The 26,773-nt window shown below is 38.0% G+C and overlaps 3 protein-coding genes across 3 annotated transcripts; 2 read left to right on the plus strand and 1 right to left on the minus strand.

Annotated features, from left to right (window-relative positions):
• The first annotated feature begins 9,369 nt into the window (after positions 1-9,369).
• Positions 9,370-11,370, plus strand: LOC116211194 (2-phytyl-1,4-beta-naphthoquinone methyltransferase, chloroplastic). The gene is made up of 8 exons (XM_031545454.1): positions 9,370-9,550; positions 9,629-9,693; positions 9,813-9,903; positions 10,009-10,097; positions 10,295-10,428; positions 10,526-10,587; positions 10,826-10,925; positions 11,042-11,370. The coding sequence occupies exons 1-8, from the start codon at positions 9,392-9,394 to the stop codon at positions 11,140-11,142; spliced, it is 801 nt and encodes a 266-aa protein (XP_031401314.1). The 5' UTR covers positions 9,370-9,391; the 3' UTR covers positions 11,143-11,370.
• Positions 11,333-15,974, minus strand: LOC116211193 (cysteine-rich receptor-like protein kinase 2). The gene is made up of 8 exons (XM_031545453.1): positions 15,467-15,974; positions 13,450-14,247; positions 13,204-13,317; positions 12,968-13,107; positions 12,673-12,883; positions 12,347-12,581; positions 12,117-12,267; positions 11,333-12,003 (listed from the first exon to the last, which is right to left on the minus strand). The coding sequence occupies exons 2-8, from the start codon at positions 14,216-14,218 to the stop codon at positions 11,659-11,661; spliced, it is 1,965 nt and encodes a 654-aa protein (XP_031401313.1). The 5' UTR covers positions 14,219-14,247; positions 15,467-15,974; the 3' UTR covers positions 11,333-11,658.
• Positions 15,975-19,795: 3,821 nt separating this feature from the next.
• LOC116211786 (polygalacturonase At1g48100-like) lies at positions 19,796-22,831 on the plus strand. Its single transcript, XM_031546301.1, has 8 exons — positions 19,796-20,461; positions 20,567-20,695; positions 20,851-21,021; positions 21,271-21,306; positions 21,416-21,623; positions 21,708-21,789; positions 22,012-22,120; positions 22,270-22,831. Exons 1-8 carry the CDS (start codon positions 20,189-20,191, stop codon positions 22,675-22,677), a joined length of 1,416 nt encoding a protein of 471 aa, XP_031402161.1. The 5' UTR covers positions 19,796-20,188; the 3' UTR covers positions 22,678-22,831.
• Positions 22,832-26,773: the final 3,942 nt, after the last annotated feature.

Consider the following 26,773-nt stretch of genomic DNA (forward strand, 5'->3'; position numbering starts at 1 on the left):
TATCGTCTGATCTCTCCCTCAATCTCACGGGCAGTCGAATTAGATTCCGAGGCCTTTGTGTAGTTTGTTGATGAATACCTCAGGGTCATCGCATCGACATGAAGCACATGATCAATATTCTCAAGGGGTACGTGAAAGTCAGGTTCATGGATCAGAGAACTTCCTCAGTTCGGTGAAGTTTAAATTATGGAGTGGAAAAAAGTTAATTGTTGTAAAATTTTCGATGTACGATCAAGTGGCTTTGTTTGGTTTTTAAATTGTAATTCAATTTTACTCAATTTAATTATATTTTTCTTCGAATTTAATAATATAATAATAATAATTTTTTTTCATTTAATAATACATTCTCACTCATTCTTTTTTATAATCATTTTTAAACTTTCATTTACTAATACTTTCTTGCTCATATTTTTTTCTGACAATTATTAAAATTTAACTTTTTAATAATAAATTTTTTATTCATTTTAACATCTATGTACGTACATATATATATCTCACATATCAATATATTTATCAACATTTGTAATTATTGTACAAAATCAAATTGAGTTGGATAAGTTATCCAACTCGAAAACCAAACCCAAGCTTGACTTTTGATTATCAACTTTAAGTAGCCATCTTTACGGACGAGCATTTTGTGTATATAGTTAGGTATAGTAGAAATTTCGTGCATAACTGGGTAATAAATTTGTGTTTAATTTTAATTATTTATATCTTAAATTACTTCACCGTTGATTTACAAGTTGCTTTTCTTTATAATGAAGATTTTTATTTTAACAGAAAATCTATCGGGGATAAAGTCAGAGAACAGAAAATCTTTTAAGATAAAGTTACAAACAGTAAACTCTCAAAGATTTGATATTCCTAATCTTTTTTTTCTCAGCGATATTATTAATCAAATTATTATCCATGCATATTTTTCATTTTATAACAAAAATTCAAAATAGAGTTGTTGTTATGATCAACCTAAAGATAGAGATTGGCAATTTACTCTTAAAAACTTGTGTGCGCGTCTTTTGTAGAATCTGTCGATCAACATGACGATAGGTTGGGCATCGAACCTACTACGCCTTATGGCAGCTCTGGCCATCGTTTCAACCTTGTACAACAGAGAATGTCTCCGCCTTGGATATGCCAGCATTAGTACCGGTCGTAGCACCAGCCCCGGGCTAAGGGACATTGTGTGAAGACATGGTCATGTCGAACATGATGGACTGTATCCCATTCATCAGCTCTGGGAACTCATCAGACAGCCCCGTGGGTACGTGCTGCTCAGGACTCGAGGCCGTGTTGGATTTTAATGGTGCATGTACCTGTGTCGGCTTTAGTATCAGCTCGCAGTTTGGGATCAAACTCAATATGACCCGAGTTGAGGAACTTCCTTTGATCCGCAAGCTTAAGCCATATCCTCTAGAAAAATGTGGCAGTGAGTTCATATTTTTTTAATATATATATATATATATCTAAAATATTGATATTATTCCAAGAATTTATTTTCTTCATTATAATTATTTAATTTTTCTGCGCGTTTGCAGTATCGAGTATATCTGGACCCTCCCCTGGTAATTTCTTGACCTCCTCCTTCAACTGAAAGAAAGGCAACATTTTCATGTGTATTGTATAGTGCGCGTACGTACTGAGCAGTAAGTAGTAAATATCAAATTATTTCATTTAATGCAGTTGAGCCACCGACGTCTCCAGCACCACCTAAATCGGCCACTCCAGCACCGGGAGCTTTTGTCCAAGGGAAGACACCAGCAGAACCCCCTACAAAGTCGGGATGCCATTCCCTTATTAGTTCTATTTCTACGACTCTCTTTAGCATTTCCCTTGTTATATGTTACTATCATATGACTGCGTAGCATAGTATTTCAATTATTTGACGTTTCGGGAATAAGTTGTTTGTTTGTTTGTTTTTTTCCCCCCTTTTTAGTCTATGATGATTGTATTTGATGTCTTCTAACTTTATCGTTGTAATCAGTTTGAGTTAATTTTCAGCATAGAATTATTGTGTAGAATTTAGCATAGAATTATCGAGTTAATTTTCAGCATAGAATTTAGTCTATGATGATTGTATTGAGTTAATTTTTAGCATAGAATTATTGTCTTCTAACTTTATCCCTTATTATACCGTTGCAATCAGTTCGAGAGAGCAATTTATATAGGGAGAATAGTTGATGTGAAAGAAGATAATCTTTGAAAACTTCTTACATATTACTTTTTAATGTTCCCTTAGAATTTCTTCGCTTTTTTTTTTTAAAAATTTCAGTAAGACTGACATGTTAATGATATAAATTTTTTTAAAAAAATCAGCTCAAATAAATTGCTTAACCTTAACTTCCCTCGTAATTACGCTAATTTGTATTAAATAAAATGTGATATGTCAAATGTTTTTCATTGATTGGCTATCATATGAATAGACACTCAATGTTAAGCCCCTTCATCCTATATGGTAGGAAGTATTTCGTCTTAGCTTTTAGTATTGTATATAGATGTATATATATACGTACATACATGTATGTATCTGTGTGTAAAAGATGGCGATGCCTTTAATTAGTTTAGGTCCTTTCGATTTTCACAAGTAATGTGGCAACATGACTTTCCATATAGCATATATTTTTATTCGTGGTAACTCGAAAAGTCACGTAACTAAACACTCTCAGTCTTTTCTATGTGGCAATTTCATATGCTTTGTTTTGGTTTTTATAATTGTATATAGATTTATTAATATCATAAAAGGCAATCTTCATTGACTGACCAAAAAGAATGTCAATTAGCAATTTATTAACTTGTCTTCCTGATATTATTTCTTCAATTAAGTTATATTATTCAATTAATCGATAGAGATCACTAATAACCATTTTTTTAAGTTATAAAATCCAACATTATCATTTTTATTTTTTTACTCTTATTTCTGGATTGTTAATAGAAACCAATAAAGAAGAAGCTGTTAGAGTGTGTATTGGAAAGAATGATGCAATAGCGATACAATCTCGGAGCAATTTCTTTATCAAAGAAGTGAATCATGAACTTCCACACCTATATTCTATTGTTATAACCTTTTGTTATCTCTATTTGTATTACCGTTCAATTTATACCTGGTAAAATGAAAGGCCTCATCATGCGATTTCACCTTTGGCCCTAATTTATCTTGGGCTGTGTCTTCCAACAGAGGAGGAAACCGGCTGTACCAGTCACAAACTAGGGAAATTATGGCGGGTGACACATACTTTGAATGCAGTAGATGATCAATTATACCTGGGACATCAAATGCAGCAGACGGCCTCGTCAGGGCTAGCAGAAGAAAAATAAGAAAGAACCATTGCCATTGGAAATAATCGATGACAGGAAGAATTGTGCACTTCGAAGAAATCAAAGCAACAAATACAGGCGGTAATATGGTCACTTCACGAAAAGAGCTATACGTGGATCATGGCTGACTGGCTGGCCATAATCTGTTGCTGACAAAAAAGTGAAGTATTTGAGTTTATTGTCACGTACTTTATTTTCTCTTATTCAAAGTTTATTCTTAGTGGCAGTATATATCTATATCTATACCTGTATTATATATAAACCGTCCATCACCAATAGGTAGTAATTTAGTGGTCAGTAAGAAATATATACGTAGTGAACTTGCAGAATGGCCGAGCAAGAACCACCATCTCTAGTTGCACTGTGTCTTTTCTTTAAGAAATAATCCTCAAAGCCACCACTTTAGACGTTCTAAGTTGGAGGCAGAAAAGGATTGCACTCGTTTGGGAGGAAAACATGTTCATAACGTGGTCCGGAAGCATCACCACGAGGAATTAAACCAGCAGTCCAAGTCCAATGTGCTGTCAAGCCAAAAGCAAATAAGTTAAAAGGGTACTCCAGATTGCGCTTATAATCTATATATATATAATGTTATATTCCCATAAGAAATAGGATTAAAATTGTAAATTTATGTATGGTATAAGATCATGAAGGTAAATGTCTAAATAAACAATTATAAATGTACATACAATTAGGACTAAATTAGTAAATGCATATAAATCATTAAATACTTAGTAATTTTATTATACAAGCACATTCTTGATTTAAAATAAATACTTATAAAACCTTTTCAAAATAATTATAATTAAAATTAAAATATATCATATGCAATAAGTACGTTAAATATAGAGCACTTTTGAAATAGTAAAATAGATAAATGTATTTAAAAATTATCAAAAATAGATTATATGCACTTCTTTTTTTTTATTATAAAATACATGGAGGTCATTAATAACAATTTTTGGAATATGATATTTATGAAAATGTAAGATGTTTTTTAAGAAATATCATTTTCTTTATCCATATTTGATATTATAATTCATGTTCAATTATTCTGAATTTGTTATTGTAAACACTAGTATTTGAATTCTTTCAATTTAAGAATATATATATATATATAACTTAATGAAAAATTCAATTGTGATGTTAAAATTTCTAAAAATCCATCTAAAAATAATCATTCTAAAATAACTCGTGCATCGCACGGGTAAAAAAGCTAGTTATAAGGTAAACGTGTCTAGCCAAATATGCGAATTATGGTGATTATGATCTCTGATTTTGTTGATAAAGAACAGCCAAAAAGGAAAAATAACCGCTTTGGTGATTCACTTCACTGCATTTCAATTTTATATAGCTTACTTGCAAGATTAATCAGAAGTTTTCCACTGTTTTCCGACTCATCATTCTTCAGTGATGGCAAAAGCAAAAGTCAATTCATTAGTCCTTTGACTTCATTGCCACAAATGGAAAGGAAAGAATCCGAAAATTGTCTGTGGATTTCCTATATATATATAAAAACACTATTTGATGGGATCAAGCCCCTTTTGTGCACTTATCGTGCATCGGAAGATGACATAACAATACAGTTAACGAGATTATTGTTGCTATTCACAAGAAGTTGTTTTAGATGATAAGAGAGTTTGCACTTTACTCCTTTTTCCGAGATATCGAGTCTGAATATTGTCGAGCCAAGGATCAAATCTTTTATTACAAATACGGTAAGCCAGCCGTATATGACTTGCTTTCACCAGCCCAAAAGTTAGGTAAGTCTTAAGTTCATGAAATCGTGATGGTTGCACTCCAAAAAATAGGTTGTCAACTATACCTATTCGGGTCTCTTGATATACCTATTCGAGTCTCCGGTCTTGCTCATTCTACTATGTCTGATTGGATTGAATTTCTCACTGGCATTGACAAATGTTTGAACATCTCCAGTAACATTCAACACGGGTTCCTGCTTCAGTCTATGGTATGCCTGGACTACTTATGGCAGCTTCGGAACAGTTTACGAATCACATAATTAAGACAGCGCTGACTGATCCACGACGACGAGCTTCAGCTGAAATATGCAGAAGATCGAAGGCCTACGAAGAGGCTTGGTTACACATCTCTTCTTCCTTGAAGGCCCCTCCGCAGAAGCTTCCTTCACAGCTTCTGGTTTGCTCCTTTGATGTGGCTGTTAGACACAATGCTTCACATCTTGCGATTGCTTGTACTGATGGCAGGGGCAATCTCAGATATGCTTGGTGCTTCCAAACTCAGCAGGGTGACCCAACTATCAGGGACGCAGAGGCAGCTCTCAAAGCTATCAGGTGTGCCCAATCTCTACATATCAGTCAACTTCTCCTACTAGGTGTCTCTCGGGACATCATCGACCCTCGACAGTATGAACTCCTCATTTGCATCACCACCTACTGGGACAGAATCACTCTTTTTGGACATGGACTGCGTGGTATATAAATGGGGCCCGAAAACTTTATCGCCCACAATTAGCCCGCGGGGCATCTCTCTCTGTAATTTTGATGGGCCAATCAGCATCTCCTCCATTCCCGCCTCTGTTCTTGTTAGGGATGAGGAGATGTAAATTGGCACATTGACCCTTTATTTCTCTGCTTTAATGAAGTATCGTTCCAGAGAGAGAGAGAGAGAGAGAGAGAGAAGAGACAGAGGGCTATTTCGGTCATTTCATCCCCCAAACCAACCGCCTATAACTACCTACGGGGAAGAAGAATAGAAGAAAGCAGCTTCACAGCTCTTTCTTCTATTGGAAACTAACACTGCAATCACAAACAATGAAGCAAAACGAGAGCCGAACCCTTTTGTGCCTTCTCTGCATTCTTCTCATTGCCCTGCTGCTAACAACGCAATACTTAGCCCCAGTCGAGGCTAAGGGGAGTCATGGGGAGAAGGCTCCCAAGTCTCACAAGCCCCCGAAGCATAAAGGCCGCCACAATGCCGATCATGGTGCCACGACAGGCCCTGCCACAGCACCTCCAGATGAGCCAAGCATTTTCGATGTCCTCTCTTACGGAGCCAAGGGTGATGGGGAGTCGGACGATTCCAAGGTCAGTGCTGAATCTGTGTCATATCTTCGCTATGTTAATACATATAACGAGTTTGTATATACTGCAAGTGTAAGTCTGATTGGGGGAATTGATTAATGTTGAACGGGAAATAGGCGCTTGTTGCTGCTTGGCAAGCGGCGTGCAAGGTTCCCTCGTCCACTTTGAGAAACCCGCCGGAGCTCAAGTTCCTGATCAAGCCAGCTGTAACTCTTCAGGGCCCTTGTGCCTCTGGTCATGTTCTGCAGGTGATTTGCTACCGTTCTCTTTTATTCGTATCGGGCATATTCGGTCGAGTCCACTGATATCAGCTTGGAACATAGTATCATGATTTATGAGCTTATAGAACAGTGAGGGAAGAACTGACGATATATGTTATTGAATGATTGACAACAGATAGATGGGACATCGCTTAGCACCTCCAAAAGTTGGCTCGTGGACAAAGCCGACCTGGTTCCAGTGGGCTGAACTTCAAGTGGGTCGAAAACTTCACCATCCAAGGTGCTGGCACCGGCGATGGTCAGGGCTCCAAATGGTGGAATCTCTCCGATCAAGTGCACTACATTCAGGTTCGATTTATGTACAACATTCTTTTTTCCGACTTAGGCCCAATTAACGATTTCAGGAAGATTATTATCCAATACTTAATTCAGTTGTGCGCTTACCTTCTATAAATTAGTAAGTTCGAGCCGATATTTGGTATGGGAAAAGACGTCATTATACATCAAGTATAGACAATAATGGCTCTGTAGTCTAATCTACATACATCATTAGTTTAATACTTTTGCTATTTGTTGATGAATTATAGAAAATACTAAACACTTCAACCGTAATACTAAACCCTTAAATTGGAAGTAAAAGTAAAAAAATACTGATACTAATCACGATTAATAAAAGTACTAAACACTTGAATTTAAATACTAAATGCTTGAACTAAAAATTTCAAATGTGTTACGGTGACTCGATGTTATGCTAGAAACGCTCGTAAAGTAATCCATAATTGCTTAATTTATTAATTTTGAATTAAACAATTTACCGACTTTTTCAATGGAAAAGTAAAATCTCCATCTTTATGCTGAAGGAGAGTGTCAAATGCACTCCCCCCAGCTATCCACGTCTCCATAAGAGATATCCAAAAATTGTGAAAATAAAATTAAAAAAATAATTAACTGAAGAATCGATTAACTGACACACGCCCGTTTAAGATTATCGGCAGCAAACATCGACGGTCTCTTTCATCATACTGGAAGGAAGGAAGAGACAGATGGTGGGAGAAAGGAGATTTCGGCAACAAAAAATAATTGACCCTGTGGTTGAACCGTTTGACCCTCGACCCAATGTAGAGGCCGGGTTAATGCCCGGCCGGGTTTGAAAACATCGATGTAAGGAGGACTTCCAGTATATTTTGTTTCCATTGTGCATTTAATAATTGTATTTTGGGTGAGGTCCTCAATAGTTTAGGATTCAAAATAACCATCCATTTTGTCATATGCTACTGTCTTTATATTTGTAGATATCTTCATATAGCTTTTGGATGATGATTCAAATATAGTATATTGTTATAATTATAAATTAAATTGTGTACATGTCTTTGAACATACCTAATGTAACATCGATTCAATTAAATCCTTATAACCGCAGCGAAGCGGGGCGGATCCACACTAATGAGATTAAAATGAGAGTACTCTGTACGGTCCTAAGAATCAAGACATGACTGGTAAATTAATAATATTATTTTCATTTTTATTTATTTTGTTTTCAACATTACCCGAGTTGAGGAAGTTCCTTTGATCTGCAAGCACAAGCCATATCCTCTTCAAAAATGTGGCAGTAAGTTCATATTTTTTTACTATATATAATATATATCTCTAAAATATTAATATTATTCAAAGAATTTATTTTCTTCTTTATAATTTTATTTTATTTTTCTATGTGTTTGCAGTCTCGGGTATATCTGGACCTTCCCCTAGTAATTTATTGACCTCCTTCGACTGAAAGAAAGGCGACATTTTCATGTGTATTGTATAGTGCGAGTGCGTACTGATCAGCAAGTAGTAAATATCAAATTATTTCATTTGATGCAGTTGAGCCGCCGATGTCTCCGGCTCCAGCACCACCGAAATCAGGCACTCCAGCACCATTGCCGCATGAGTCGGAAAGCTCCAGCACCGGGAGCCTCTGCCGGAAGGAAGACACCGGCAGAAGCCCCTAAAAAGTCGGGAAGCCATTCACTTATTAGGTCTATTTCTGCGGCTCTCTTTAGCATTTCCCTTTTATACGCTACCATCATATGCTTGCGTAGCGGAGTATTTCAATTGTTTGACGTTTCGGGAATAAGTTGTTTGTTTGTTTGTTCCTTTTTAGGCTATGTTGATTGTATTTGATATCTTCTAACTTCGTCTTTGTAATTAGTTTCATATTGTCAATTTAGTCCATCAGTTTCTGTAAACTTGCTAATGCTATCTAACTCGGCGTTTGGTATATTACCAATTGAGATTATAGGTAATTTTTTCGGTGTTAACCGTGATATGCGAGAGCTTAATTGTTCCGAATAATCCAGTCAAACTGGGTCGACCCACTAAGAATAAAACTCTCATAGCATGAATTTTTTGAATTTAAATCCTTTTGAAATTATGGGTAATGATCATTACCATGTTTGAAATGGACTGATAGTTTTATACATTACTGGTAATCTTGCTAGTAAATAAGATAAGTCAGCATTCTTACTGAGAAATTATATTACTAGCTAATTCGGAAAGTAGATTACCTTGGATATCAAGATCACTAGCAATATACTTCAGCCGAACAAAGTAATTTAGCGGACCTAGAGAACTTAATTCCCAATAATCCATATGGATTATCTCGCACCAAACGCCCTCTCAAGGGTAAATATTAATAATAGATAAATATATAAATGCAGTTGGGCTAATATCGAATTTACTAAAACTAGAGTGGCCGAATTGAAATTAACCTAACTAAATAGGTCCACACTTCCGCTCTAATTTCCCCGGCAGCGGATGAAAGGAGATCTGCTGTCAATGGCTTCACTTCAGCTCTCTCCGACCAATTTTCCCAGTTGCTGGCCGGCCCCTGTCCGGCGCCGGTGCCAGCCGGTACGCTGCGCCGCGGGAGAAAGGCAGGCGCTCTTTGACCGAATTGCTCCTGTCTATGATAATGTGCGCCTCATCCTTATCACTCTTCGGTCTCTTCAATTCTTTCATATTCTTCTGAATTCCATCCGTTCTGAAGTGCAGCTGAACGATCTGCTGAGCTTGGGGCAGCACCGGATATGGAAGCGCATGACCATTTCCTGGAGCGGGTAACAGAACTCTACTTCTTCTTTCTGCTAAAGATTTGAACTTTCGGTCGTCGATTGCCAGTTTTTCGGTTGTTGGTTTTTGGGGAACCTATCTTTACGTTTTGGAGCTAACGGAGCAGAGCCAAACTGGGGGATCGTGTGTTGGACTTGTGCTGTGGAAGTGGGGACTTGACCTTTCTCTTGTCGGAAAAAGTCGGTTCCAGTGGCAAGGTCTGTTCTGCTTTGGTTTCATCCGCGTGTTTCGTTTTGTACGATGATGCATGTTTATACTGATGTAGAGGCTGAAGCACGATTTACGGGTTGACATTTTTCTAGGTGTTTGGTTTGGATTTCTCGAAGGAGCAGCTGTCGGTGGCTTCATCTCGGCAAAGTCTGCGTGCAAGACCATGTTTCGAGAACATTGAGTGAGCACCACGAACGCAGTGTGCATTGGAAAGCCATGAATTTACATGGCAGATAGCAGAATCCATGATGATTCCTTCGCTACATTAGCTCATGGAATGGTCATCCTAATTCAGGGCCTATGTTGACTGATAATAAGTGATCATATGCTATCATTTCTTGTTACATGAAGCCTGATGTTCTGGTGCGCATGTGCTAGGTGGATTGAAGGCGATGCGCTCGATTTGCCATTTCCCGACAGCTACTTTGATGCCATCACTATGGGGTATGGGCTAAGAAATGTTGTAGATAGAGAAAAGAGTATGCGGGAGATGCTTCGAGTGGTGAACTCAGGTGTGTGATGTGCTTCTCCAAAATAAAGAAAATGCAAAACCGATATGTGTCTCTGATAATAATATATCTCCTGTTTCTCTTTGTTTGGTTTCTTCAGGATCCAGAATATCGGTTCTCGACTTCAATAAATCCTTGCAGCCACTTTCCTCCTCATTTCGGGTAAAACTTTAAATGGAAAAAAAGAATCTCGAGTTAAGCAGAAAAAGGTTGAAGCTGAATGGTTTACTGAGTGGTTAATTGGCAATTCGTTCTCGGTTCACTGCATTGTACTTTTGCGCCATTCCCCGAACTCGAGAAGAAATTGATACTAGCTTGATATACACTTGTTTCGCTTGATTTTCTTGCCACTATAAGAAATTACAAGCATTATAATTTGAGGTTTGCCATAATTTTCCAGGACTGGATGATTGACAATGCGATTGTCCCAGTAGCATCAAGCTATGGTCTTGCCGAGGATTATGCATATTTGAAAAGCTCAATCAATGATTTCTTAACGGGTCTGTTTGTTCTTGACAATTGATCACATCTGCCTTTTCTCTTTAGCTACATTGATAATTGACTGATATCATCTGTTTCTATCTTAGCTCATCGAAAAATCTGTTACTGAATGCAGGTGCAGAGTTGGAAAAACTCGCATTGGATGCAGGGTTTTCGAATGCTCAATATTACGAGATTGGAGCCGGCCTCATGGGGAACTTAGTTGCTACACGGTAGACAGGAATGGTCTGTGCTGGCATAACTTTCACCTTCTTCTGAAGGTTCAAATAAGATCAGTTCATAAACGTATATACCGGTGTTTGTTTCTGAGGGGAGGGAAAGCCATCCTTGTGTCTGTACGCATGTCCTTTGTTTCGTTACTGTACGATTCTTGGGGTGAATATCTTGAGACAAAAACGAAGATTTCTAGAAATCAATAATTGTTGTAGTATTGCATTTGTATCCTCTGACACTGGGCCACATTCATTATAATATATATACAAAACTTATCTAAATCCCGAATCGCAACTGTTTGTACAAATAACTCGATTGCAGAATCAGAAACTCGCCGTCTACTTCTACTAATAGGAGGCTGAACTTTGTCAAGCTGCACACCTGCAACCTCATATCTGGGTCTTTTCTGCCGATGCATCAATGGTTTCTCCCTTCTCTCCTTTTAATTCTTCATCCATTTTATCATAGCTCTGTTAGACGAAGTAGATGCCATTCAAAGTGGAACAGATGAGGAAATGATCACCTAGGGTAGAAAGAACTGGTGGAGATGGTAGCAACAGAGTCGGAAGCGTTTTTGTTTGGGTGATAAGAGTGGTCCTCGTAGGAGTCATTAAGTTCCATGGTCTTCTCATCTATAAAGGGTGGGTTTGAGGGCGCTGGGAGCTCGTCGTCCTTCTTTGTCAGCATCAGCAGAACTCTAGACATCGTAGGTCGCAAGGTAGGAGCTTCTTGGGTGCAGAGCAATCCTATGTGGATCACTCTTAGAACCTCGTTCTTGATGCTTCTGCTGTTGTGGTAGTTGTTTAACATTAGGTTCGGGTCGTAGAGTTCCTCCACTGTACCGGCTTGGAAATGGTTCCATGTCTGCAAACCCCCAGAAAGGAAAAATCAAGATGTAACTAAGATTACAGAGGTTTCGACGCCATGAAATTCCGGGTGTTGCTATCGAATTTACATACAGAGCAGTTGAAACTTACGATAGTGATGATGCTGTCCGAGTATTCAGCATTTTTGCCTCTGTTGTTTTGCCTTCCTGTTACTGTCTCTAACAGTAGCACACCGAAGCTGTAGACATCTGCCTTCTCCGTCAATTGACCGTGAGCAAGGTACTCTGGAGCCATATAACCCCTGTTCATCTCGACGGGTCAGCTTGGGCAGCAAGTTAACAGATTCGGAAAGAGCAAGTTCGCTGCGGATTTATACTCACAGAGTTCCTGCAATTGCTGTGCTGGTGTGGCTCTTGTCTTGTTGGAATGATCTTGCCAGCCCGAAATCGGCTATTTTAGCCCGGAGCCTTGAATCAAGCAAGATGTTACTCGCCTTTATGTCCCGATGAATGATCTTGATCTTCGGATTCTCGTGGAGACAGACTAAACCCTCCGCTGTCCCCATCATTATCTCTAGTCTCTTCTCCCAGTTCAACGCCTTCCCTCGGTTTACATCTGACCATTTTTAATTCGGACATATGACCTCTCCTCTCGAAAAATCGAAAACATTCTTAGCACACGCACAGATGAAGGTTCAGGCAGTTACCGAAAATGAAACGATCGAGACTCTTGTTAGGCAAAAACTCATAGACGAGAAGGCTTTCGGGTCCGGAACAGCTGCAGCCCAACAACCGCACGAGGTTTCTGTGTTCCACGCTGCTAATGATGTTCACCTCATTGTAGAAGTCCTCTGCTCGGTGTCTGTTGTTGACGAAGAGCCTCTTAACAGCGATCTCCCTACCATCAGCAAGAACTCCCTGAAACAGCAAAAAGAATATCGGATTGCTCAGTCGGGCGAACTCTGAAAGAATCTTTAGAACATTCTGAAAGGACTCAACTACCTTGTAAACTGTCCCGAACCCGCCTTGCCCGAGTTTGTTGGCACCGTCGAAAGATCCTGTTGCCTTCTCGAGCACAGAGTACTTAAAGTTCAAGCTGCTGTCGTGAAGTATCTTCACCAGCCTTTTCGCATTGTCCGGGCCTAGTAATTGAAGAAACATAGGCGAATCAGCGATCGAACTGGTATATGATATTCGCTTCATCAATTTGGATGGCTCTGCAGACTAGAGCATCTCACCTTTCCTTTTCTTCTGGATGTATCTCTGCTTCCAGATGAAAACTCCGATCGTTATTCCGACTGCCAAGACCACGAGGGAGCTAACGACCGACACCACGATCACGATTATAGTCCCTGAGCAATTGTTAACAAGGAATCCAATCAAAACGAACCCCGGAAATGAAAATCTTTTTCCATGGGTTTCCAAGAAAAGAGTCATTGCCGATCAACGTAAAAGTTCAAATTCAGATGAAGTGCAGCAACTACCTCTGTTGCTCCCCTTTCCGGGTTCCTTATTGAGGAAGTTCGTGTCCGAGTACCTCATGAAGCAGCCGGTGTTCAGTGCCCGCCCCTCGGACCAGGGCAAGCACTTGAGTATCGAAGCGGACGCGTTCTCCAGGCAAGCCCTGCACGAACTCGGGTCCAGTGTCCTCCAGCAATCGGCGAGCACGTAGGCCGACTCATTTACACCACCAGACCTGGCCAACTCTGTCCTGGCATAACCATTATTGCCTGGTGCGTCTGCCACAGCGCGGGCCACAGCCTGCCTCGCGGAATTCTCAAATGAAGAACTCTTCCTCGTCTGGTTCCCGCATACAACCGTGTCATTGGGTCCGGTGTACTCCTGAAAGAAGCTGTAGTTCTCGGCCCGCATGAAGCATCCGTCCAGGAATATCCGTCCCCCATTGTATGGATAGCACTGGGGGAGGAGGGAACGTGCCTCGGCATAGCAGAGGACGCAGTCGAGAAGCGAGAGGTCCCCATAGCACTGGGAGAGCCCGTAGTTGGCGTCGGGGCCGGAGCCTATAATCGACTGTCCGTAGCCTTTGGTCCTCATCTGTCCGCTTATGTTCTCCATGACGGCGACAAAGTTGGGCACGAAGATGGTGGTGTTGTGCTCGAGTTGGTTGGAGCAAATCATCTTGACCGTCTGCGTCCTCGGATCTCCTTCCGCTGGTTCATACACCAATATCGCGGCCGCGATGAGGACCATGAGGTGGAGAGAAGCTGACGTTCGGACCATCGTCGTCATCATAATCTTCTTCTCCGGAGTCTTTTCTCGGGCTGGTCAAGAAGCAATTAACATGTTACTAGTTGATCGTCACGCAGTGCATTCGATATGCTGGTCCTAATTCCCGAATTCACGCGGATCAGTAGGAAAATGTCGCTATAGTGGATTTGATTCAACTTAGACTTTTCGTGTGTGAAATTAGGAATTAGATATTGTCGTGATCATATAATATAATCCATTAATGCGGCTAATTACAAGGATGGAACGAGGGAGAGCTGCTGTCACCAACAACACATTCAACTCTTTCCTCTTCAAAGTCTAAGACCGATTAAACGTGTCCACACATGAACAGTGTCTGAGAGGGCAGGCAGGGCACCGGGGGGGCGGGGGGAAATTTGTAGGCCCAACCGAAAGTATGGTTGGTTGTCCTCGAGAAATAATATGCTTGCATTATTTCGTGTTTTGTATGAGCTTCCTTTGTGATCGGAAAAAGAAAATGCCGGCATATAAATTGCAGTGTCCTGATTTGCATTCCCTTTCCTCACCGACGCTGCTTAAATTGCATCCGAGAGTGGGCCCCAGTGTGGCCCACGCGAAAAGCCCATCGCCAGCCCGCCCAATTACTCCCCATGTGGTCGTCCCCCCCCCCCCCCCCCCCCCCTCCATCATCAATTTGTTATTACCCTTTCATGACTATCAGTATACCTTAATGCATTTCGTAGTCAGGGTCAATTCGACCTCGAACGAGACTATTTATTAACTCAAGCTGATCCCCCGTGATAAAATCGGAAAAAAAGAAGAAGAAGGAGAGATATTTACTGATAATCTTCTCACTAAAAAGAATTTAAAAAATGCGCTTGAATCTCGTAATTAGAAGTCGGCATGGCACTTGGGAGCGAAAACTGATCTCAACTTAACAAATAGAATAAGAAAATATTACTACCAAAATATAGACTATGAATATATTTTCTTTCAAATGAAGGGGGAAAAAAAAAAGCCCAGAAGAGGGAAAAAGAAAAAGAAAATTCCATTTCTTCCAAGGAAAACTGAGCAGAAGAAGATCAGTAGAAGACTTTTGGAAACTATGAAATTCTGAATCTGGGAGAATTGGAACAGAACAGAGAGCTGAGGAAAGGAAACAGAAGTTTTTCTTTGATCGACCCAGATGACTGTTTAGCGATCACTAATAAATTACTAGAGAGAAAAGCTTCATGGAAATTCAAGAATATTGATTGTTGAGGGGCAGAGTGAGATCAGAGCCTCGTAACATACCTGGAGAAAGATCCAGTCTTCAAGAGAGACAGAGAAGGAGAGGAAGATCGGGGGTAGCTCAATTTTGATTCCTTATTTAAAATGGGAACAAGGAGAGAGAGAGGAGGGAGAGAGATAAAATGGGGGGTTGATGCAGGTGCAGAAGTCAAAGGTACGGCTGTGGAAAAATCAAGGAAAAGAACGAGGAGGAGGAGAGGAGAAGAGAAAATCTGCCCCAAAAGCCATTCCATTTTTTGTCTTCCGTCGACTTCCCAGTCAACGACCGCGTTTAATCCCTAAAACGCGGTTTAGTTTAGTGCTGAGCTGAGTGGAGTGGACGAAGAAAAATGGAAAGACAGACCCCCGGCCAGCCCTGATGATGATGGATTAATGGAATGGAATGGAATGAAATGAAATTTCTTCTTCTTCTTCGTCTTCTGCTGCGGTGAGGCGTGGTGTGCTGCTATGGTCTTCTTCCTCCGTGATTAAATTTGACTGGCGATGTCGATGATGATGACGACTGATTAACTGCGGAAATTGGGTTTGATTTACTAATTATGAAGAAGGAGAAGAAGAAAATGCAGAGGGAGGGAGATGGTATATTTGGCGTAGAGCACAAGTCATTAGTATATTGATTATTAATCCATGGGTGCAATTTCATGAGGTTTGACCCTCACACCTCGGCGGGACCCAGTAGGGATGAATGAAATAGAATGGAATCGAGCCAACTTGTCTTGAGTTGAGATCAACTTTATCTTTCTAGAACCGATTGATTTCGGAACAGCTTTTCTTTTTTTCTTTTTTCTTTTTAATGAAAAAATGTTCAATCATTGACCGGCAGTGATCGGTGAGAGTCCGCAGCCGGTGATCGAGAGGTATTAACGATGACCAAAGGGGAGCCACTGAGATCAAGACTATCAACGCGACGGCTAATTTTCCAGGGACTCGATTTGATAATTGTTCGCTAAAAATATGCATGGAGATCATGAATGGGGTGCTATGCATCGGTGAATTTATTACCGGTAAATTTCGATAATATCCCTCATAATTTAGTAAATAATCAACAATACCCCATCATTTCAAAATTAATCGTATATCATCTTTCTTTTGTAAATGTGACGCCAAGAATGTTTAATCGTTGCTACGTGGATGTTGTGTCATTATGCTTCGTAGACTAACATGATATATCTGACTTTATGGAACCGAGTGACACAACGTCCACATGGCGACCATTAAGTACTCCCGGAGCCACATCATGAGAAGGAGAGGTGGCTTGTGGTTAATTATGAAAAGATGGGGTGTTGCTGATTATTTACTAAATTATAAGGGGTATCGTCGAAATTTACTCATTTACTTAAATATTTAGTTCAAAGGTAACCTTCTAACATGACAAAGAGTTATGGTAACATGTTAATTGCTTTAAATTCAAATGTTTAGTATTTCAATTCACATATTATATGCTTTTTATTATTCGTGATTGATACAGATATTTATTATTTATATTTTAAATTTAAATGTTCAGTACATCAACTCAATTCAAGTGTTCAGCATTTTGTAATAAATACTTACTCTGAAATATTAAATGTATCTCATGCCCCTAGTTACACTAGAATCTCCTAGTCCAAAATATTGGCAATTTTCAAATGTCAATTCAAATCCAATGCATAAAGCATTAGATTAGATATAACTAATCCAACCAACTAATTATGGTTAATTTTATTTCAGTGGGGTCCAATTTCTTCTTTATTTGTGCTTAAAGAATGACTTTGGAGATGACCCCTCTAATTGGACTCGCAATCCGTGTGATGACCCAAATAACTGCCCTTAGCGTGTACGCACATGGCAGATCGAGTTCATATCGGATCAAAATTGGGATTCAAACATTCAGTTTCATTCAACTGTTAGGAAGCAAACTCGATCTCAAAATTTCATTGCATAGGAATATACGATTCATTACGATTTCAAAGACCGTTATCGTTATAAGAGAATGTCTCACTAATCACAATTAAAGTGCTGAGTATTGAGATAAATCTTTTTTTAATCATTATTTTCAAAGAAATCGTGTTTGACTTGGAAGAATGGTCGCATTGTCTTAATTAGCAGGAGTAGCAGCTGTATATATTAAAATTCTGATTAAATTCAGTTAAGTTGAATTTGAATTTCAATCTATTGATAGCAAGAAATGGCCATTTCATGAAGTTCTAAGGAGGAAAATTAGGAGAATTTGATTAACACAGACCTGCAGGAAAAGAGTTAGAAAACTGATTCAGCAGCTCGCACCAAATCAGAAAGCATCGGGGCCGAATCGGATCAGGATGAACATACACATAGCTCGGTTCGTTAATGAAGTTTCTCTAGCTGGAATCACACATTTTTAGGGAACATATGCTCTCACCTAGTATGGTGCAGACTGCATGGCGTGCAGCAATAGCGTGGTATGCCATATCACACGGATAGTGATGAACATTCGCGAGGCAGTAGCGTGAAAAGGCCGTGGAAAGCCGAGTTAATCCCGACATGCCGATCGGGGACTGCCCCGTTGGGCTTCAGTGGCCCGACCGATCTCTCCTTCTGGACCCGGTGAGGACCCAGCCCAAAACATGTAGAATGGGGATTTACTTAAAAGATTTGCCGCAATTACAAGCCATCATAAATTATGTGACCAATAAAAGGAAAATCATTTGCGTTGCGTAGGAAATATGAATATACATATGTAATTGCTATTCGTACTTTGATGAAATTGCCATGGTTCGAAAACCATGAAAATTGAAATAGTATTCCACACTACGAGATGTCAAAAGTCCTCCAACCAAGTACTTTTTTTTTTTATAATGTAATTACGAGATATTCTCAACCTATTAACTAGTATTTAATCCAAACATCAATTCGTGCTGTTGATAGAATATTTTGGCAGGGGAAATGCAGTATTCCACGGAAGGGAAGGGCCTGGCCCACTAGATGGCCCACGGCGTGCTACAAGAAATGTCCATAAATGGAATCGATCATAATGAGCTCGAAAGTTACTGTGGGCCCATACAGCTGAGCTGAGGCTATAAAAGAATTCTCTTCCTCTTTCTAGGCCTTTTGGAACATGCGACCCACTAATATTAATAATTAATATTAATAATCTCAATTAAAACTCACAAAAGGAAAAATGCCACAAACATTTTTCTCAAAATTTGAACATGAAAAAGAAAAAAAAAGAAATTAAATCATCCTATGGTCTCTTTTCCTTCTTTTGTGGTACTCAGATGAAAGGTCGACGCCTCGCGTTCGGCTAGTTTGGAAGCTCTCGAGTGCTTCTCTTAGTAAGGATATTCTTAACAAGAAAATCTTTTCTATTCATATCGAGAGAAGATGAATGATCCGTTTTTGTATCGTACTGATCTCGAGTGTCCCTTGAAAGAGAAAGAAGCACTGATATTTGGATAAATCTAGGGCATCAATTGTACCTTTTTTTTGTCGAAATATATGTTTAAGTGATGATTAAAGGAGAGTTTAATTAATTGAAAAAAGTGGAAATGGGCGACTCTCATTTGTCTGGAACTAAAAACCTAGGACCACCTAACCTTCCAACTAAGGGTGTTTTTGGGGCAGTGGATGATTTGTGTACATATACTTTGTTTTTTCACTCTCTTGGTAACAATTTTTTAATGAAATTTTTTTAAAAATAAAAGTGTATGCTTTTGGGGTGGATAAGCTTGTTAATTAATAATAATGGGGTATGAGTTTGCGAGATTTAATTAGATAAGGGTATGAAATTAGGAAAAGCTCACCCGTGCACAACATAATAGAGACATTCTATTTATCAAGAATATAATAGACATTCTTTTCATGAAGCTGTCCTCTGTCCGTGTTCTGTTTTTTTTTTCCCTAACTGAGGAAAAGGTGAGGGCAAATGAATTTTTTTTTGTTTAATTATGAGAAATATTGGTCCCACAATTCAAGAAAATCGAGTATTAAATGTCAGTTTTTCTCTCAAAAATTGCGTTTTCCAGGACTTGAATCGAAATGTATTCTTCTCCTTATGAAAATTGAAGTTACTAACCATTCAATCAATATTTTATTGGTGCAAGAAATGATTTTGGTGTAAGCCATCTCGCACCTCATATTCATTAATTCTAGTTTGCAGCATCACTGTTCTAGTATAGATTATAATCCGGTGGAATGATGAGGCTCTCCATCGGGTGGCCGGTGGTCCTTGTGTAGTCTTTGAAATTCTACTTCTATGCATGAGCAGATTCCCACTTCATAGTGCATCGGTAGGAAGACATGATAAGACAGTTAACGAGATCATTGTTGCAATGCATAAGATAAGGGGGTCTCCTCCTCTTTCAAAGTATCAAATTTGAACAATATCGAGCAACTGCGGAAAACAACTCTTAATTACAAATATGATCAGCCATAACTTTATGACTTGTTTAAGCCAGTCCGAAAATTAGGTAAGTCTTAAGCTCATGAAATCGCCATGGTTGCACTCCAAAAAAATAGATTGTCGACTTCTTTCCAAAAAAAAAAAGAAAAAAAGAAAAAGAAAAACAAACCTATGAAACAAAAAATGATTATGTAAGGACACATCTTATATTCCAAAGCACTAACCGGCCAAAAAGAGAAAAGAGGCAGAGGGCTATTTCAGTCATTTCATCCCCCAGGCCAACCGCCTATAACTACCTGGAAGAAGAATAGTAGAAAGCGGCTCGAGGTTCTTTCTTCTAGCGGAAACTAATATTGCAATCACAAACAATGAAGCAAAACAAGAGCCCAACTCTACTGCACCTTCTCTGCATTCTTCTCATTGCCGTGCTGCTAACAATGCACTACGTAGCCCCGATCGAGGCTAAGAGGGGTCACGGGAAGAAGGCTGCCAAGCCTCACAAGCCCTCAAAGCATAGAGGCCGCCACAAGGCCGATCATGGTCCCTCGACGGGCCCTGCCATGGCACCTCCAGATAAGCCAAGCATTTTCGATGTCCTCTCTTATGGAGCCAAGGGTGATGGAGAGTCGGATGATTCTAAGGTCGGTATAAAATCCTTCTCATATCTTAGCCATGTTAATAGATAATGAGTTTGTATATAGTGCAAATTTGATCGGTGGAACTGATTAATGTTGAATGAGAAACAGGCACTCGTGGCTGCGTGGAAAGTGGCTTGCAAGGTCCCCTCGTCTACCTTGAGAATCCCACCAGAGCTCAAGTTCCTGATCAAGCCCGTCACTCTTCAGGGCCCTTGTGCCTCTGATCTTGTTCTGCTGGTGATTTGCTACTGCTCTTTTCAATTCCTGTGTGGTACATTACATTAGGTCGTGTCCATTGATATCAGCTTCGAATGTAAATCGGGTGTCATGTTTTATGTGCTTATAGGACAGGGAAGAACTGACCGTATATGTCATTGAATAATTGCCAACAGATAGATGGGACATTGTTAGCACCTCCGAAAGTTGGCTCATGGCCAAAGTCGAGCTGGTTCCAGTGGCTGAACTTCAAGTGGGTCCAAAACTTCACCATCCGTGGCACTGGTATGGTCGATGGTCAGGGCTCCAACTGGTGGAGTCTCTCCGATCAAGTGCAGCACATTCAGGTTCAATTTATGTACAACAATTTTTTTCGACTCAGGCTCAATTAACTGTTTCAGGAAGATTATTATCCGTCCTTATTTCAGTTGCGCACTCACCTTCTATAAATTAGTAAGTTCGGAGCCGACATTCGGTATGGGAAAGGACCTAATAATACATAAATTATAGACAATAATGGCTCTGTAGTCTAATCTACATATATACACCATTAGTTTCTAAGTTAAGTTTTTTCTACTCTTTTTTTTTTCCTGCAGAGGAAATTAAAACATGTTCCTCATATGAAACCTACGGTATGTCCAGCCCCTCGTACTCCTATTTTACATTGTGCAGCCGTAGTTTTAAGCTCTACAGCAACCTCACGTGTCGATGCATAACTCATTTCTAGCCTATCTGAGACAGGCCGTGAGATTTTATTCGAGCTACAATGTGACAGTCAGAGACATCAGCATCGTCAACAGTCCACTGTGCCATCTTAAGTTCGATAACTCTGCAGGTGTTAAGGTCACGAATGTTACAATCTCATCACCTGGTGACAGCCCTAACACGGACGGCATCCACCTGCAGAACACACGGGATGCCGAAATCGAACACTCAAACATCGGCTGTGGTAAGTGACCGATCAATTATGAATAATGAAATGCAATTTGCGTCTTGGTACATTTAATTTTACTGATTAGTTGTCGGTGTGTAGGAGATGACTGTGTATCCATACAGACTGGTTGCGCCAACGTACATGTTCATCATATAAACTGTGGCCCTGGACATGGGATAAGGTAATCCATTATTGATTAATTTATTAATTTTTCATTAAACAATTTACTGACTTTTCCAAAGGAAAAGTAAAGAGATTAAAAGGATCCCATCACTCCTCAGGAGTGATAATATAATATTTTAATTTGAATTAGCTAAATAAAAAGCTGATAATTTCTTTAACTATCTCTTGAAAATTGAAGGGCTTGAAATTAGTTACTCATCTTTTTTGGAGTTACGTACAGCTTAGGAGGACTGGGCAAAGATAAAAGCGTTGCATGTGTGTCGAATATCACCGTTGAGAACAGTTCATTGCAGAGTACTATGTACGGTCTAAGGATCAAGACATGGCAGGTAAATTAATAATACCAATAAGCTATAGGACATAATTTTTCATTAAAATCACGGATATTTTCTAATATAATGGTTGGGACTAATCTTGTACATACATTACTTTGATAATATACATGTATGTAATCGAAGTTATGGTCCTATCCTTGAAGGGAGGGCTTGGATCTGTCGAGAACGTATCGTTCTCGAACGTGCAAGTCTCCAATGTGAAGGTCCCAATCGCGATAGACCAATACTATTGTGACAAGGTCTACTGCAGAAACCAGTCGAAAGCTGTCGCGATCACTGGCGTGAAGTTTGACCAGATCGTGGGTACCTATGCAGTCCAACCCATCTACCTCGCATGCAGTCGCAATGTCCCATGCACTGACGTGAACCTCATAGGTGTCCAGTTGAAGCCTTCCCCACGGTCCGAAGTGGGCTTGCGGCAGACACTGTGCTACAACTCGTATGGGAAGTCGACGTCTCCACTGCTTCCTTCGAGCATTGATGGATGCTTGAGGAGCGAGAGCGGCTCCATTAAGAGGACGTTGAGGTCTCACGAGATATTGTGCCGGTGACTAAACGTGCACACTGACTTTAAGAGATCCACTCTGAATTCTGATTTCTTTTTTGGAAGTCCTTTTTTTGTTTTTGTTTTAAATAGAAGGAATGATTCCCTTCCTGCCGCCATTTTTTGAATGCAGGAAGGTGATGTATGTTGTAGATTCTGCGTTTTCCTTATCTTATCCATGTTCTAATAACATTTCATAATCCATCCATCCATCCATAATCATATATATAAGTAAATAAATACCCTCTCATTAATGAAAAAAATTATTTAAATAATATATTAAAAATTTAAAAGAATTGGTTTAATCAAATCAAGCCCAATTATAAAAACCCAATATCTTGTCGACTTATTAGAAATGGCCCAATTTAAAAATTAAGTGACAATTAAGTATACTAAAAATTAATTATTTAATTACATATTAACCTAATTTTTATTATTATAAGGGTGAAATTATTGTAATATGTGAAATTATGGTAATATAAAAAATAAAAAATAAATATTGTCATCCAATTTTGTATTTAAAAAATACGTAACTAGTTTTGTTTGAATATCTAGAAAAATATGTATGTTGTGCAATTATTAGATAAATACATAATGCATCGAGACCGTTAGTTAGAAAATATTTGTAGAACCATTGAAAATTAGTCTAATTTTATTGCATGATTATAGAATGAAGTTTCGAATTAACTCCAAGCATATTTTATTATAAGGGGTCAAATTATTGTAATATAAAAAACAAAAAATATATATTTGAAATAAGAATGTCATCAAATTTTTGTATTTAAAAAACACGTACACAATTTTGTTTGAATATCAATAAAAATATGCATATCATACATTGATCGATTAGTTATATATATAATGTATTGAGACCATTAGTTAAAAGATATTTATCAAACCATTCAAAATTAGTCTAATTTTATTACTTGATTATCGAATGAAACTTCAAATTAACTTTCAACATATTTTATCGTGTTAAAGAGTAAATATATGTTTCAAAAATTAGAATAATTTTATAAGAAAGAATATATATAAAAATGTGTGTGTGTGTGTGCGCGCGCGCGCGCGTTAAAAATGAACATATATATAAATACCAAATGATTTAAATACTAAGAAAAGAATTGATGGTATATATATATATATATATATATATATATATATGAAATTTCTAAAATTATCATGATTCTATGAAAGAACAAATTTATAACATGATACTATTAACTGATAAAAAGTAAAAATAAAATATAAAGAAAAAGGACGTTATTAACAATGTTTTAAAAATATAAATTTATATTCTATTTATAAAACTTAATATATGTGATAAATTCATAGTAACGATTAATTTAAAAATGTGATGCATATTAATTGAATAGAAATTATTATTATAATAAGTTTTATTAAAAAAATTATTGAAGATTATTATATATATTAAAATTAAAAATCGAAAATTATTATTATTTTGTATAAAATAATTAATGTTTAAAAATATGAATAATTATGATAAAAATGATATAGAGATATATGAATATGAACACGTGAAATGCACGAAAAAAAAAAGAACTAGTTGTCAGTAATTTCCTTTCCTTTTTCCTTTTTCAGTACCTAATTTCTTCCAATAACTAAAAAATAAAAGAAAAATAATATATTTTTATGTCCTGTTGGGATATTTTATAAGTAAGAATAGAGAAAAAGTTTATGAAAGAGTAGGAAACACGTCATACATCCACTCATCCAATAGTATTCTTCCATTTGTTCTCTGCACAATTTGCAATCTGCACTGTCAGTATTTAGTGTCCCATAAATTAATTAATTAGTTAACTAGTTAATTAATTAGTGAGTTAATTGATTAATTAATTACTTAATTAAATGTTCTCTCACCTTACTGAAGCATATTGTCCGCCCACAGATCAATGGCTAGATCATACACTTGACCATTGATGGGTCATTTGCTATTTTCTTCCTAAAGAAACCTCAAACAGATACAATTAAGAACACCTCGCAAACCTCTGGTATTGTGACAATCGTTCGCGAGTCGGAATGACTCGTTCTTGAGTCGGAATGTTGCAAAGCGCTAGAAGAAAGCTGTTGCGGTCCCGACTTTGCTTCAGCAGATTATGCAACTTGTGAAGAGGGTTCGATCAATTCCCAAGCGGGAACTAAACGGGAAGTTTCACTTGCTACAAAGGGTTTTATGTAAATGTCTTAGTCTTGAAGTTTCTTTCTAGCTGTTAATTCTTAGTTGATGATTGTTCATGATAAGTGAACATTGTACATACTTTTGGCTAGAAATGCCTAGGATACAGAGTCAGCTTAAAAATGCACTTTTACTGAAGCTTCGAAAAAAAATATATTATTATTTAGCAAGGTAACTTACTATTTAACAACAAGTTTGTTGTATTTAAAATAATAAATTTATTACAGTATAAAAAGTTTTTTATGATTTAATAAATATTTTATTATATTCAAAAACAATAAGTTTATTATTAAATAATAAATGTCTTACTATTTAACAAGTTTTTTATTATTTCATCACCGGTAATCACCCGATAACTTGTGACGTGACAATCTCTGATTGGCCTCGACAAAATCCTCCTGTTAAGGAGGCACCAGAGAGAAATTTATCTCCTTTTGGTTTAATGGAAGAGCATAAACACTTATCCAAAAAAACAAAAAGCGCTAGACTGCCACGCCAATAAGAATTATATGTGGCACCTAATCAACTGCCACTTCAGCAAAAGAAAAAAAAAGGGGAATATCCTATTTTGAATTGAAAGGAGTAGACGTTATTATCCTTGCAAAATTACAAGTATGATTTCTGGAATTTACCTTTCATAAAAATATTAAACCATTAGACGACTACGAGGGATAGCAAGCTTCGCAAGTTGATTGATTAATGATAGTATTCGGATGAGTAATACCAAATAAAAATGCATATAAATGAAAAATTGAGCCAAAAAGAATCTGTGAATACTCACTTACAAGTTATAACTATTTCGATTAATTATCATTCATTTACGGTAGATGAATAATTATTCATTTACCTTTCTTTTCGTGTTTGTTTTTTTTTTCTCTAGTTTAATCTACAAAGATGCGTTCTGTTCCCATTCTCGTGTCCTCTGAAACAATGTTGTTGTCAACACATATTTGTCCTTTTCGCCACTAAATTCCACGTATTGAAGCTGAAAGAAGATAAAGTTGGTACCCTTAAAATTTTATATGTTTGTGATATTTTTAAAAATTACTAAGAATCGGTTATTTTAAAGTATTGTGATTTTGCCACGTGAATTTCGTTATGTATAATCGTTATATATAAGATTTTTTCATTAAAGAAGGTATAAAACAGTGACGCATGCCCTTACCTGGTGATCAAGAGGTTCCAAATTCAATACTCATGTAGGACTATTCGCGTCTCTTTATTAGATATGTAGGATTTTCATTTCATTCTATTAGATCCATGAGCCTCTATTGTAGCGAAAAAAAAGTTCCAACTAATTATGTATGGATCACTTAATCTAACTCGCAAATTCACCCAAAGATAAAAGAAAAAGAATTAGCTCAAAATACCAACAAAAATAAAAAGGGACCAAAAAGAGGAGGATGAGAGATTTGGTTTGATCACGTACGAACTCTTCGATTCATGCATTACCCCTAATTCCATACAACTCAACTGAACACATAATAATAATAATAATAATAATAATAATATAAAAGAGCAGCAGAACTTAGAATTTCACACTAATAATCACAAGACAATACAATTCTTAATTATATACGTTCTAGGTTCTTATTATTATTATTATTATTATTATTATTATTATTATTATTATTATTATTATTTATCTCTGTGAAATGCTTACGAATTCGGGTTTCTTAGTAGTTATCTTCGACCTGGGAGGCCGCAACAGGTCCTCCCCTGCTGCCCCGCTCGCTTCTGCTGTTATCGGCGAACTTCATGCTCTGGAGATGGTACCCTTGGCTCTGCTCCTCCTCGCTCCACTCGCCTTGTAGTAGTGCTCCTCGGTCGCTTCTTTCTTCAACGATGGCCCGCAGAACATTCCACCCCACTGCGGGAAGTATATGAACATAATGGGGATAGTGCAGGC

The sequence above is a fragment of the Punica granatum genome, chromosome 6, assembly GCF_007655135.1.
Source record: "Punica granatum isolate Tunisia-2019 chromosome 6, ASM765513v2, whole genome shotgun sequence".
Taxonomy (NCBI): domain Eukaryota; kingdom Viridiplantae; phylum Streptophyta; class Magnoliopsida; order Myrtales; family Lythraceae; genus Punica; species Punica granatum.